Source organism: Carassius gibelio, chromosome B5, assembly GCF_023724105.1.
Source record: "Carassius gibelio isolate Cgi1373 ecotype wild population from Czech Republic chromosome B5, carGib1.2-hapl.c, whole genome shotgun sequence".
NCBI lineage: Eukaryota > Metazoa > Chordata > Actinopteri > Cypriniformes > Cyprinidae > Carassius > Carassius gibelio.
Window position 1 is genome coordinate 23,812,079 of NC_068400.1, and position 14,049 is coordinate 23,826,127.

Here is a 14,049-nt window from a genome sequence, read left to right on the forward strand (position 1 = left end):
ACAAAAATGTAAATAATTAATTTTAATGACTGTGTAATCAATGTGGTATAATCAAGTAATATCAATAGCAAATATAAATGATTAAATTATAGATCTAAAATTCTGAGTCACAGGCACTATGATGTCAGTCCCATTTTTTTTTTTTTTTTTTTTTGTGGTCTGCACTTAAATGCAGCTGGACTTCGAAACAAACTAGCAGAAGAGTGAGATGTACAAGTCTGTCTTTTCTGTTGCTTGTGATTGAGCTCTACAGAGGAGCACACTCATCCTCCTTAGTTGTTTTTTTTTAAGGTACTTCTCTCTTTCAGCCCACATGTTGGAAAAATCATATAATAGTATTCGCTGTATACCTTCAAAAGAAATCAAAATGATGCTTATAATGCCAAGCCCTCTGTGCAGCTGCTCGCTGCTTGAAGCGTTTAGGAGGAGAATGATGATCGAAAAACTTAATCACTTCAAAGGAGTGGAAATAATTAGTCATTTAAAATCAAAATCAGATTTCATATGGCTAAATAAAACAACAACACAACCTAAATCATATAATTTACCGCACCACAGATGTTTAGTCGGACCGCAACTCAACCCAAGAGATCCATCAAGTGGTGCTTACTATATGCTCCATGAATAAAAGAGAAACACGCCACTGGAATCCATGACAGAGGAAAATGTGAAATTCTTGCAATGTTGACCTTCAAGTAGGTAATACGTAATCTCTTCAGATTACTACTGTAGACGATGCACAAACACAGATGTCTAACCCAGAATGTCTTGCTTGTGAATGGGTACTATTCTGAAGTCATGAATCATGCATGTTTTTCACAGCCTTAAAGCAATTATCCATCAAAGAATTATACACACATACATACTGTACATTTTCCCTCACGTCATTAAAAAAAGTTATGGAAATATGGAAAAAAAGAAAGATTCTGCAAAAAAAATCTGGGTAAAGAATGTTTAGAAAGTTCGCATTTTACAAACAAAAACAGCAGCATATGGCTTTGGAATATCATGTAGGTGAGTAACCACAACATTTGAATTTTTTGGGTGAACTATAGCTTCAAATTCACAAGACAATGCTAAATTTGCATACCTTGTGCATGCTTACGACACACAGCGCTGATTTGTGGGTTGAGTGTGTTCACTTTGTCTTGTTGGCCTGTGACATAATCATATTGATAAAGCTGCAAATGAAAACAGGGGTGTGTGAAGCACTATGGAGGTTCTCAGAGGCCATGCTGCTTAATCACTCTCCATACTGTAGCAGCAGTGATCTATAGCGGCTGTTCTTTGGCTGAGATCCGATATTATAGCACATTCCCCTGCTACGCTGAAGAGCTCTCATTAGGAAGCCTGCCTCTTTTAGCCAGACACCACTTTGATTGGGGCTGCTTTCACTGGTCACAATGAGTGATTGCCTGCCTCTATTGGAGCAGAACTAGGCTTGCACCTGGAGGATGAAATGGCCATGTAATTTTGCGCCACTCTGGAGCTGACAAAACATTTTATGGCCCTTGTTTTCCTGGACGATATGAAAACGATCTCTAGCTAATTGTCACAAAGCAATGAAGGATCAGGAAAGGACACCCACACTGAGGACTGAAAGAGAGGAGAAGTTATAAAAATAAGACAAAATAACTGTCAAGAATCGTGGCTGCAATTCAGGTAGTAAACTGTTCAAATCTCATCAAATGATTCCTGTTAATTTAGTAACATTTCCTAGGAGTCCTTGAGAAAAACAACAACCTATAACTCAATTACAGCTAACAGTAACTTTAACTTGCCCTATCATCAATAAATAAAGAAAAGATAACAAATAAAATAAAATAAAAGAATATATAGACATTTACTTTTATAATGTTACAAAATATTTATATTTCTTGTTCATATCGAATCCAACTACTGCAGTACATTCATTTAGACTAGCCTCAGTGCAATAATAAAACAGTGCTCCAAACAGTCTGAGATCTAGAAGTTACTGTAAATCGCTTGTGCTGATACTGAATAATGAATTTCCCAATATCTTGTATTAATCCCTAAAATAGCTTTCTCAACGGCACTTTCGCTCTGCGTTTATGAATTTCAGATGCGGGGAGTTTTCCGCTGATCCCAGAGCAGTACAAGCCTGCTGATACACTGATACATTTTCTCACCATCTGGTGAATACAGCTGTGCAGCATTAATACATAAAACAAACCTTTTCAATTAAAAACCACATTATATGAACAGATTAAGCTGTTGGCTGGATCTGGATAGCTTGCTAACACAACTTGGACTGTGCTACTACAAACTAAACACCGTTTTAATGTATGTTTGGATATGTCAGTATAAATACTACTTTAGTTCTGCAAAGATGTGTTGAGACTTTTTCAGTTCTAAATATGATATATATTTAAATATTAAGATATTGATTTGTTACGATGAGAATATCTTCATGTCTTTTCCTAACATACTGCTGCAGCTGTCGCTGTATTTACTGTAGTTTCACTTGTCAGCCAACTTTTTGGAAACAAGAAAAGACACCCAAAACAGCCCAGTGTGAGGACAGTGAGGTTCAGTGGGTTCACATTGGGTCCTGTTTATATGCACTGATTAGATGTTTTTTTTTTTTTGTGAAAGCTAATGTACACATTATTGGCAGCCTGCCAACTGAGGTGTGGTCTTGTTCTTTTGGAGGGCCCAGCATTCAGAAGCCCTGGGAAAAAATAGTCCAACACAAAAAACATACCAAAGAAAGCAGACAAAATGCCTGGCTACTAAATGACTAAAGTCTTTATTAATGTCCTTTTAATAAGAGGCATTTTGATTATTTTCTGATTATCTAGTTGGAGGCTATCTGTCAATCTGGCAGTCTGTTTGTTTCTGCTGTTATCAAAGAGGCAGAGGCTCTTCAAACACTCTCCCACTGTTTTGTGGCCACTTAGAATTTATGAGTATCCCATGAAGTTAAACTGCCTGGGAGCACTTCAGCATGTATCTCTCAGATGACAACAAGCTGGCTGTGAAATTCTTCGAGCTGACCTGAACCCCCAGCCCAAGGAGTAAAGGATATGTCTGAAGACCTCACACATAGTTCCCAAGAGGCATTCATACAACGGCAAAGCACATCATGTATAATAGTGAATAGTGTTGTGATGTCATGATGACACGCAAAAGAAAACTTTTCAGAGCCTGTCAAAGTTCTCCAGAACAAATCATTCATAATAGAGGGACAAATAATTCCTCCTTACTAGGGGCCGTAACGATACATTGATATGGACTGATACTTCAGTTTAAATGACCAACAATACAATGTGTCAACGCAACACCTGAAAAAGATCTTTTTCAGAATAACTTTTGAACTTTTATTTTTGATGTTTGCAACATTTCCACACGTTGTCCAGTGACTGTTCTATGTGCTTCCACAAAGAAATGCATTCTCTTTTAAAATGTATATGCCAGATGATCATGATGCAGCAACCTAGCATTGCTCTTGGCAATGAAAAAAACAAAAACACAGACACTTTATTCTCTCCTGTCAAACTCAAGTCATGGGAAGCACAGAAAACTAAAAGACTTTCCTAACTGTTGTCATTGCTTATCTCATTGAACAAGCCAATTGAGCAAGGCACCGAAACCTCAGCTGCTCCCCGCGTGCCGCAGCAAAAAATGGCTGCCCACTGCTCCGGTTGTGTGTTCACTGTGTGTGTGTGTTCACTGCTGTGTGTTGTGATTTGTGAGCTTTAATTTAAGAATGTAACTGGTTGTGTAAAATAGGTAAATAATATTGTTATATTGTTATCACAGGCCCCTGAATCTAATCAAATCATAATCATATCAGGACATGTTTGAGATTCTGTCAGGTGTCAGATTCAGGGATATTATCGTTAAAACTAGAACTAAAACCATAAAAACATTTTTTTAAAGTGAAATAAAAAGTGAAATAAAGCTGAAATAAATTAAATATATGAATATTTTATCTTAATCTTATTAGCTTTTTTCCCCCTTCAGTTTCCCATTTGTATTTAGTTTAATACTAGCTGGAAATAAATACAAACTAAAACTAAACCACATAATAAAAAAAAAGAAATTGTGAAAGTATAAAAATAGATCATTCAAAATTATTCATAGACGCTATAGTAGTTATAAATAACCCATACACCCCTAATCCTTACCTGTCCACATATCTCAGAGTGGCTTCCTGGAGGATCAGCCCATTTAGTGCATGTGTGAACGGTGGCTGTCGAATCAGTCTATAGCGTAGAGGATGGCACAACCGGCACAGAGGATTGTCTGGCTTTGAGGCAAGCAATGTGGCATCGATTTCCAAGTGCTGCTCCATGGTGAAGAACTGCACCCCATACACCTCCTCCTTCACATCAAGCTTAAGTGTCAGCGGCGTGTCACAGAACACATACTGTGGACCCAGCGAGATGTTGTTACCACTGAGGGTCAGCAGAAGGATGTCGTGGATTGCAGGCAGTCCAGTCTCCTCCGGAGAGAAGAAGGTGACCCAAACAGTAAGGGAGTCAGGCACCAGCGGATAGGCAAACTCCAGCTGCAGCATACAGCCCTGGGGTGGGCAAGATGCTGAGCCAACACTACTCGAGTCTATGCCGGCGTTGGGGCTCCAAGTGCTGACGCTCGCTTCACAGGCCTGCTCTACATCTGGTGGACCTAAAGAGGACAGCAAAGAATGAAACCAAGACTCTTTTCTTTAGCACAAGTTAATACACTGTGAGGTTATAAAAATGAGAGGGGTATACTGATGCTGCCAGGATGCGGTTGAAATCCTTAAATCCAAAGTATGAACAATAGTAATGTTGACAAAAATAAATAATGGATGTTCAATAGGCCCACCATTTTTACAGACTGTAAGCAGTGTTGGGGGTAACACATTACAAGTTACTCGAGTTACGTAATCAGATTACTTTTTACAAGTAACTAGTAAAGTAACGCATTACTTTTGAATTTGCAAGAAAATATCGGAGTTACTTTTTCAAAATGCCAGTTACTTTGTTTTCCTATTCGCGGAAGTACAGAGGCGTTGTGTATGCTGTGTGAACATGATGTAGTTCTACATTAAATGTGAATGTGCATTAATTCATCCCACTCAGAAAAAAAAACAGATTTAGTATTTATCAAAATTAATTAGAACGGAAATCAAAATATGACAAAAACCTGCGATAATTAAATATGTTAAACAACACAAATGTATCTAATCCCATTCCATGTCTTTGCTGCTGGCCTTTGATGATCCAGTTCAATCATACTAATAAGCAAAAATGACTTCATATAAACTAACAATTGTGCTTCATTTTTTTTATTGCTGAAAAGTGTTGAAGCTTCTTCTCCTGTGTTCTACTGTACAGATGTGAATTTACATTTCCTTCAGCCTGAGGTTTATTCATTACACTTTCGATGGGAAAGGGGTTTTACATTTGCTAAAAAAAAAAAAAAGTAAAGTGAAAGTAATACAAAAGTAACATAACGCATTACTTTCCATAAAAGTAACCAAGTAAATTAATGATGCATTACTTTTAAAAGTAACTTTCCCCAACACTGACTGAAAGAAGCCATTTGAATTGGATCCTGCAGAAGTTAACAACTAGGGATTGGAGAACAAAACTGTAAGAATGTGAAGATTACTTAGAGGTTTTTATATTCAAATGTACTTGCAGATTTTACAGCGTCCCATTTACATACAAATAATTCTTATGAAATGATTATTTTTAGTGAATCAGAAACATACAGCCTAAGCCGTGTGATTCACAAACAAATGACTTTAAATGATTCAATTCTTATACTGAATCTTTCTATAATTCAGACCTAAGATGGACAGAACATTTAATGGTGATTTATCAGAAATGTTTTCCATCTAAATGTCCTTTCAGACAGCACATAACATACAGTGTGACAAGTGTTATCTGAATCTCACAAAATGTTTTCTTATGAACACATATAGTGCAGTCCAATTCACAAACACATTAATCTAAACGAGTCAACCTTTCTACAGAATCCTCAGGACCTAAGGAGGACAGCAAAGGATGAAAATGTGTTATGTTACTTTCTCTAAAAAACACCATGAGGTTATGAAAATGAGAGGGGTATATTAATGCCACTAGGATCCTAGTGCCTTTGCCAGGGTACTGCAATGTGGATAAATCCTTAAACCTATGTATGACCAATAGTAATACCCATGTTTGCCTTAGCAAGCACTGCTAATTATTTAACATAAATAAAAACAATAATAATAATCCTGAGCGATATCAATTGCAATGACTTTTGCTATTAAATCCAATTATTGGGTTCTTGGATTAATGAATGGCATTTCAAAAACAAACAAACAAACAGTTTCTAAGTGGGCCAAATGATGTTCTTCAGTAAGATGGCAGGAGGTCATGGGGAGAATTCTTTTCCTTTTTAGAATCTGTCAAGAGGTCATTGTGAGGCAGCTGAAGGGGGAGGGGCCCGGAGAGGGGATGAGCTTGACAGGGAGGCCCCACTGAAACTCTGCTTAAATCAGACCCACTGCAGTGGGAAATAAATGCATTTAAGCTTGCAGCTACTGTATACTAAAATATCATTATACATTTATATTACAATGATGACTTTCTGTAGAGCACTATTGATTTAATTCCATCCACCTTTGTTAGTTTGCAGAATAAAGCTGGCATATATAGCTTAAATATTTCAAAATTAATATTTCAAAAATATTTCTGAATAACCATTATTTAAAAGACCACTAAGAAGATGCACACAATACAGTTTGGACACTCACTTAAATATGTGTGATTGCATTGGCTATGAAAATACCTTATGGCACCTGAATATATGAAGCTAGAATTTTTCTTAGAACTAGCCTTGTTTTCCTGAACCTTTTTGGCAATGACTTTTAACCAGCTGGTGTTGAAGTGATTTTAGTGGATGTATGAAGTCAGTTCTCCTCAAGTTTAAAAGTTTCCTAGCAGAGTAATCACAGGTGTAGCTCATCACATTAACTGTGAACATGTTTCACTAAAGCCGTGCTCACACTACAGGAGTTAGGGTGATTTATTCCCAAATTTTCTCCTCCCGAGATTCAGAAAAAAAAAATATTGTTGATGACCTTGGTCAGTTCCGATGTTCGGTGTGGATTATCTGGTAATATGAAGCATTTACAGATCGAATTTTGCACCTCCCTACCTGCTCGCCCACAAACTATGGTCTCCACGATCATATCAAACATGCATGAGATTTAGGATTTTAAATCAGGATGATCACAATTACATCAGTACTTTTAGAATAACAATTGCTTTATGGGCCCGTTGGATATTAGCAATGGAGGAAATGTCTCACATTTGCAGTGCTGAACTTCATAACCAAACAAGGTCCTCAACAAGAAAATATAAATCGGCCTAAAACTCCTGCAGTGTGAGCCCGGCTTGAACAGAACATCTCTTGTTTTTATCACACACACACACAAAAAAAATACAATGCGGATAAAACATGCTATTATTCTTATATTAGAAAAACGTCCATGTTGGAATTTCTTGAAGATGCCCACTGACTGCCATATTAGCCATAATGCATACATTTGCATCTTACATCTGCTCTGCCGTTATTTATTTCTTAGTTTTATTTTGCTTCTGGTCCCGTCTAAAATGTGTGTGTATGTATTCATAATGACTGTTTATCTTGTGAGGAGAAAAATGCATAAAACCAACAAGAAAAAAAAAAAACATTCTAAACAAAAATGTCTCTTTAATTGTATTTACTTTGATTACATTTATACATTTTAAGTGTGGCTTAAGCATCCCTTTTTAAAGCCACTGTTGCTTTTAAAATGCTGTTTTTTGATCTGACTGGTTGCATGACGAATGGAAAAAAGGTGAGGTAAAAGCTACTTTCACATTTATTTTGGTTGACCTCAGTCAAGCTTCATTTGGAGTCTGACTATGAGTTAAATGACAAATGGAAAAAGCGCTGGGCAAAAGTTTTGTCAATGTTTATTTGGCTGAGCCAAGCATCTAGGTAACCTCCCTCGCATGTCTGACTCAGATATCACCGTTGTTCAAGGGTGGGTATTTGTTGCTCAGTTAGATGGCCAAAACAAACTGGGATGTTCTGAAACTAGATGCATTTTTGCAGTATCAAATGCCCTAATTTTTGCTAAATGTCTCCCACGTAGATCCCCCATGTACCTCAGCTGCTGATCAAGGGAATATTAGAAGAAATATTAGATGGAAAAGGACAAAGGCAGAAATAGCCATCAAGCAGAACTGGACTTTCCAAAATAAACCAATATGTTCTATCATAAGCCTCTCATCAAATGAACTAAACTCACATCAAACAAACCAAAAAGTTCAAAAGATTGCTGATAGTCGTACTGGAAACTCCTGCCAGTCAGCAAGACTCAATGACACAATCAAGATCTGGGCAAAGGGGGCACTGCAGACAAATGAAGCATTGAGGTAAGAGTGGGACGGAGATACAAGTCATTCCTAGCATTCCTGGTTTTGTGTCTCACATTCATTCTCATCTTCTTCATGTTTTCAATCAACTGTGGGATCTTTCTCATGAGCACAAGAAACCACAGAGTAATTTGCATGGCAAATCGAGTTGACTTTGCACAGCACTCTCGCATCCATCTATTTGTTGTGCCGGTGCTGCTCTTTTATTGAATTCCAGCAACACGATAAGCGTATCGTTTCCAAAGAGTCAACTAAGGACACTCGAATGAGAGGAAAAAAATGCTTTTTTAACCTAGATGACTGAGGACAGGGAGCATACATTGGATGAGGTGAGCACTGCAGGCAGGTGATTTTCTGAGAGCGGTAAAGGGCAGAGGTTCAAACCAGCTGCAGGCAGTCAAAGTCAGGTTTTGTATCCGATTGTAAACAGTGGAAAGATGGCCCGGGCAATGGAGTACACCAGGGAAGCCATCCAAGTGCAAAGCATAGTTAAAGCGTTGTGGCCATGGCAAGCCTGGGCATGCCTTCTCAGCTGACTGCGTGAAGCCACTGCTGGGCCAACTTGGCTTGGAGGGATACAAGCATGCACTTACGGCTCTACCCGCCACAAGTCTGACTCACCCATTTTTAAAAGCAAACCAAATGAAGTGGTTAAGTAATTAAACAGAAAAACAGCCGGCCTCTGGAATGTAGGCCTCTGAAGTTGTTTTCAACATTTCAATGTCAAGTCCAATTCACTTTTTCAAGATCTTTTGCAGTTTGAGCTAAAATAGTGGGCATATGTCATGGCCATTAGGGCCTAGTGCTTCTTCAGTGCTTAGGTAGATTATACAGATACTTTGCACTCATAAATAGAATAATCGGAATAAAAAAAATGGATGCCTTGGAATTTCGATAAGAATAGCTTGACCATGGCAGTTTGGCTTCATTCTGTGATACCAGATCAAAGGTTGAACTACAAGGGCAAGATCATTGATACTGCGCAGGAAAACATGACTCATTCCCCGTGGTAAAAAACATTCATTTATGTGCACAAAGCTCTGAGGACCAATTCTTCCATATGTCCACATTTTTAGCCTTAAAATAAACACATGAGAAAATCGAAATTTACGACAACCCCTCTGACTAATTTTTTCCACACTTTTTAGTTCTTCTCCTCATAGATTACTTTGCTGTTCCATCCAATATTGGCCTCACTTGGCAACCCGAATTGGGTGCAATGCTTTAATCATTTATCCCACTCAATAAAACTGCACATTAATGGTTTTGAACTGCACTCACCAATTGAACACAATTTCCAAGTGTCAACAGAAACAGGTCTCTTTCAGTTTGCCAAAAGTAGCCAGTTTAAATCCAGACAGGAAACCTCCTTAAAGGATTCAAGTAGGCCACTAACAAAACCACTAAATGGCCAGTAAGTCTCATCATATGCAATGAGATTTATTTTGACCTAATGTGATAGTGAATTCAAAAGTTAAAAACTTATTATGTTATTGTTACATTCTAGAACATTTTATGGACAGTGCCGCAATAAAATTTAAAAAAGCTGACAGAGTTAAATCAATAAAGCATCGGTTCCTTTAAAATGAGATTCTACCTTTAATTTTGGACTGGTGTGTGTTTACTATACAATGTAACTCACTGATTAACTACCACAGTACAATGCATCGTTAGAGAAACTAACCAACTAGCTATGAGTGTTTACACGAAACTGTACAGTATCACAAACCTCTAATGTTTGGACCACATTGGGTCAGTGATACAGGACTGCTATTAATGACAACATGCGCAGGTGGGCAAATAATAACTAATACTAAAAGATCAATTAAATACTAAAAATTAAATACATTTATTTTGTATACTACAAATACATTTATATATTTATGTGCATAATAAAAATAAAAATTCTGTGCTTAGTAGTTAAAATAGGACTGAGGTGATTTTGCTAAAGTGGAACTATTGCAAATATACTTCAGGTAAACTATCTTGCATTTAAAGACTGATATTGAACAGAGATCATACAATCCTCATTTATGTTGATATTAAAACACATTTTTGGCATAACATTAAGAAATGTGCATTGTGCAAAGAAATACTCAAAATAAAGATTAATTAAGAGATATGTCAACATATGCTAGTGTATTTGAAGTATACGTAGTATGAAATAAATGCATTTTAAATTATGGCATAGGTATTTTCTTGTTTAATTATTTACTGTTTTTACTAGGGTGCTGCTGTAACAAAAATGGCATTTAAAGATTACTTCTTCAATATTTTTTGTTCCTTGCCATTTTGTTTACAACGGGACAATGCTCCCCTGGTCAGTCTGCTTTCAAAAAGAAAATCTGATTTCAAAACACATATCAGTCAAATGAAGGCATCTATTGTGGGGTTTATGGAAAATCTTTAAAGCTAAGTATCCGGCAGCATTATTTAGTCTTACCTTCTGCTTCACGAGGACTCCAGTGGCCGGAGGGAGCGCAGGGTCTGGGAGAAGAAGAGTTCGAGGCATACTGTAGGAGCACTCCAACTTCAGTACATCTGTCACAAACTGATCCCACTTCTCTAGGAAATCAACAGACAGCCAAGGTAGCAACTTAGACACAGCAGCACCACAAAATCCTCTTGATGCCTTTAAAAATGGATAAAACCGTTTCTATGATGATGAGAGAGAAATTTTGTTTTAGATGACACAAACCTCGCTTGTGGGCGCCATGTGCAGTACTGCACTACATTGAATCTTTATTGACATGATTGACCTTGACTTGTTTAGCATCTCACCATTCATTGTTATTGGGGTACTTACATTATATAAGAATTTCTGGAATTAACTGATAAAACCTAATGTAAACATACAGTAAAAAATTAATTAACTACTGAAACAAGCCTTAAAGACACACAGACCATCACAACATCAATAAAAAAATGTAGTTCGTACAAATAAAGAGCATAAAACAACTTTTTTTCTTTTAAATAAATGTTTTATTAAAAGGAGCAAAAAATGTTATCCAAATATTAAATTAAAACGAAATATACTACACATATCATGCCGATAACATTTATATAACATTAAACTTGCCCTTTAGTTTGATTTAGTTTGATAAGTTTATGTTTTATTTCTATTAAGTCAATATAAGAATGTATTTGTTGGGGGATTTCTACATACAATTTAAAATTCAGATTTTGTAAGGTTCTAAAAATAAATCAAATGTTGTACAACATATCATTTGCTAAATATTTGTCATTTTTTGTTTTTGCAAAAATATATTTTTTCTTAATACATTTTAATTTATTGTATTTTTTCTTCAGTAACTTACAATACAAATAATGTTACTTATTGGTTTCAAAATAGCAAGGAATGTTACATTTTAATATATTATTATTATTATTTTAATAGTTATTGATTAATATTTCACTGAATAATTTCTTTATTAATAATATGAATGAATAATTATCTAGGAACAGCCTTGCCTCCTAGTTATTTTTTTTATTTATTTTTTCACCTGTCTAAGTAATGTCCGGTGAGGGCAGGGAACCACTCTAGTGTAACAGAGTCATGGTCCTGTGCTGTTACTCGAGGAGGTAGAGGAACAGGAGCTGGTTTACTGCCAGGTCTCCAAGACTGGTAGATCAGATCCAGGTAACAGTGCATCCGGGCCACCTGGTTCAGCGTGAAGGAATCTGTGCAGTCATCATCTTTATGGGAACAAAACGAACAAAGAATTCTCAGACGTTACACTCATTTTAAATGTCTTTCACAGATTTCCTGTCCAAATCAGCACAGAAAATGCTAAAAGAGTCTGCAGAAGTCTTCTACTCTGCAGACATTTAGAGTTGATACTGTATACTGTATGTCTCACCAGCATAGCTCATGTAGTTGTTGAAGGGGGTGTTTGTGAAATGACGTCTGCCGCAGGTGTCGTTGCCTGGCTCAGGATCTCTGCAGTACTTGTACTTGGGGGTGGGATTTGTATCTACACACAGATCCCCCGTCTCAAGAGACGGCTCAGTCTCTAAGCAGGCATCGTTACAGGACTCCACCTCTGAGATTCCCCTGAAGACATGGTACAGTCCAAGGCTGTGGCCAATCTCATGGATCATGGTGTGAGTGTGGCCAAACGTACCATAAAATAAAGGGTTTAATACAATCCCACCTCAAAAAAGACAGAGCGAGAGCAGGTATTATAAACATCATCCTTTTTGGTACCCATTTAATGTCTTTTTTTTCTGATGACACTGAAAGTTGATAAGCAATGCTTTTCAAAACTATGCTAAACCAGTGATTGTTATCTGTATTGTAGTGATGCATTTATGTATTTACCTAAATGTGTCAAAGCTTCTTTATCCCAGGGCCAAGTGCCCACACCAGCCACGTCTTCATCAGATGAGTTAGCAAAGAAGATGTTCAAGTGTGTGGATCCATCCAAATTCAAAACCTCTTTCAGCTCTTTCACGTTCATGTAAGCCCTACAGAACAAGAAAGACTTTTTAACACAGAAAATATTCAAAACAGACAAAATTATTTTCAAAATTATATATTCTGTAAACCGGACTTTACAATCACACATATAATCCTGTACCAAATCCTTTTCAGGATTCAGTTGACTGAGCTGCCACTTGTCTTTTCGGGTTTTATGTTTATGACCATCTAGCATTTACTTATCATGATTATAAAAAATGGCAATATTGATCTTTTATGTCTGTTTACAGTGTTTGTAATGCACCAGGTTTTCGTGTCTCAGAGTTTCCTTCATCAATTTTCACTGCTCCTCCACTATTGGAAATTAAGCGCCATAAAAAATAAAATAAAAATCAGTTGTGAATGTGATGCAAAAAATGTTTTTTTTTGTTGAGGACCCAAATGCAAACAAGAAGTGACCAGTATTGGCTGATACACCAACAAATGACTCTTGTGACCAAATCTTTAAAAGGTCACGCAACTTGTGTTTCTGAGTCACTAAAAAAATAAGTTGCTCATAAAGATGCGGTCACATTTACCACTGTTCAACAATTTTCTTTTTTGGTGGATAAAATCCAGTCGTTTCAATTGAACTTCACACAATCTGGAATTTCGCGTGAGGATGAAAGATATGCCCACACACATTTAAATTTTTATAGAATTGCTACAGTAACCAACAGAAAACTTTTTGTTTTGAAATTAACTTCTGTATGAGCTGTGGTTTATACATCTCCATACTATTGACAATATAAAATGGACCATTTTTCCCACGATAATTTACCAAAAATGTCACCAAAATGTTTGTGGTTGCGCATTTATTAGCCAGCTCTTAATGGGCATTATAACTGAAAAAATACCCAAATTGAGAGCTTGTGAGTCCGAACTGAATCAGATGGGGAAATCTATATCTATATGAATCACTGAATTTATAAATGGTACATTTATTTTACTCAGCTCTCTAAACGTCTGAGTGAATATACCCTAGTGGAAAATAAATATACTTTAATGTATTTGAAATACACGTATGCTAAGAATACTACAAATACATTTACATACATACAGTATACATTTAATAAAAATACCATGCAATTGTACTTTTAGCATACTAAACTGGTATTTAAAATCTAATTTTGTGCTTCAGTTTTGTGAAAGTAGTGTTGA

At 36.6% G+C, this 14,049-nt stretch overlaps 1 protein-coding gene across 2 annotated transcripts in view; it reads right to left on the reverse strand.

The window, feature by feature from the left end:
- The window catches only part of pappab (pregnancy-associated plasma protein A, pappalysin 1b), a 67,180-nt gene that overhangs the window by 37,866 nt on the left and 15,265 nt on the right, over window positions 1-14,049 (reverse strand). For both annotated transcript variants that reach the window (XM_052555597.1, XM_052555598.1), the window contains exons 3-7: window positions 12,751-12,896; window positions 12,290-12,583; window positions 11,933-12,125; window positions 10,873-10,994; window positions 4,152-4,653 (exon numbers count right to left, since the gene is read on the reverse strand). In XM_052555597.1, the coding sequence (XP_052411557.1) occupies window positions 4,152-4,653; window positions 10,873-10,994; window positions 11,933-12,125; window positions 12,290-12,583; window positions 12,751-12,896 (1,257 nt within the window). The remainder of the gene's footprint in view (window positions 1-4,151; window positions 4,654-10,872; window positions 10,995-11,932; window positions 12,126-12,289; window positions 12,584-12,750; window positions 12,897-14,049) is intronic.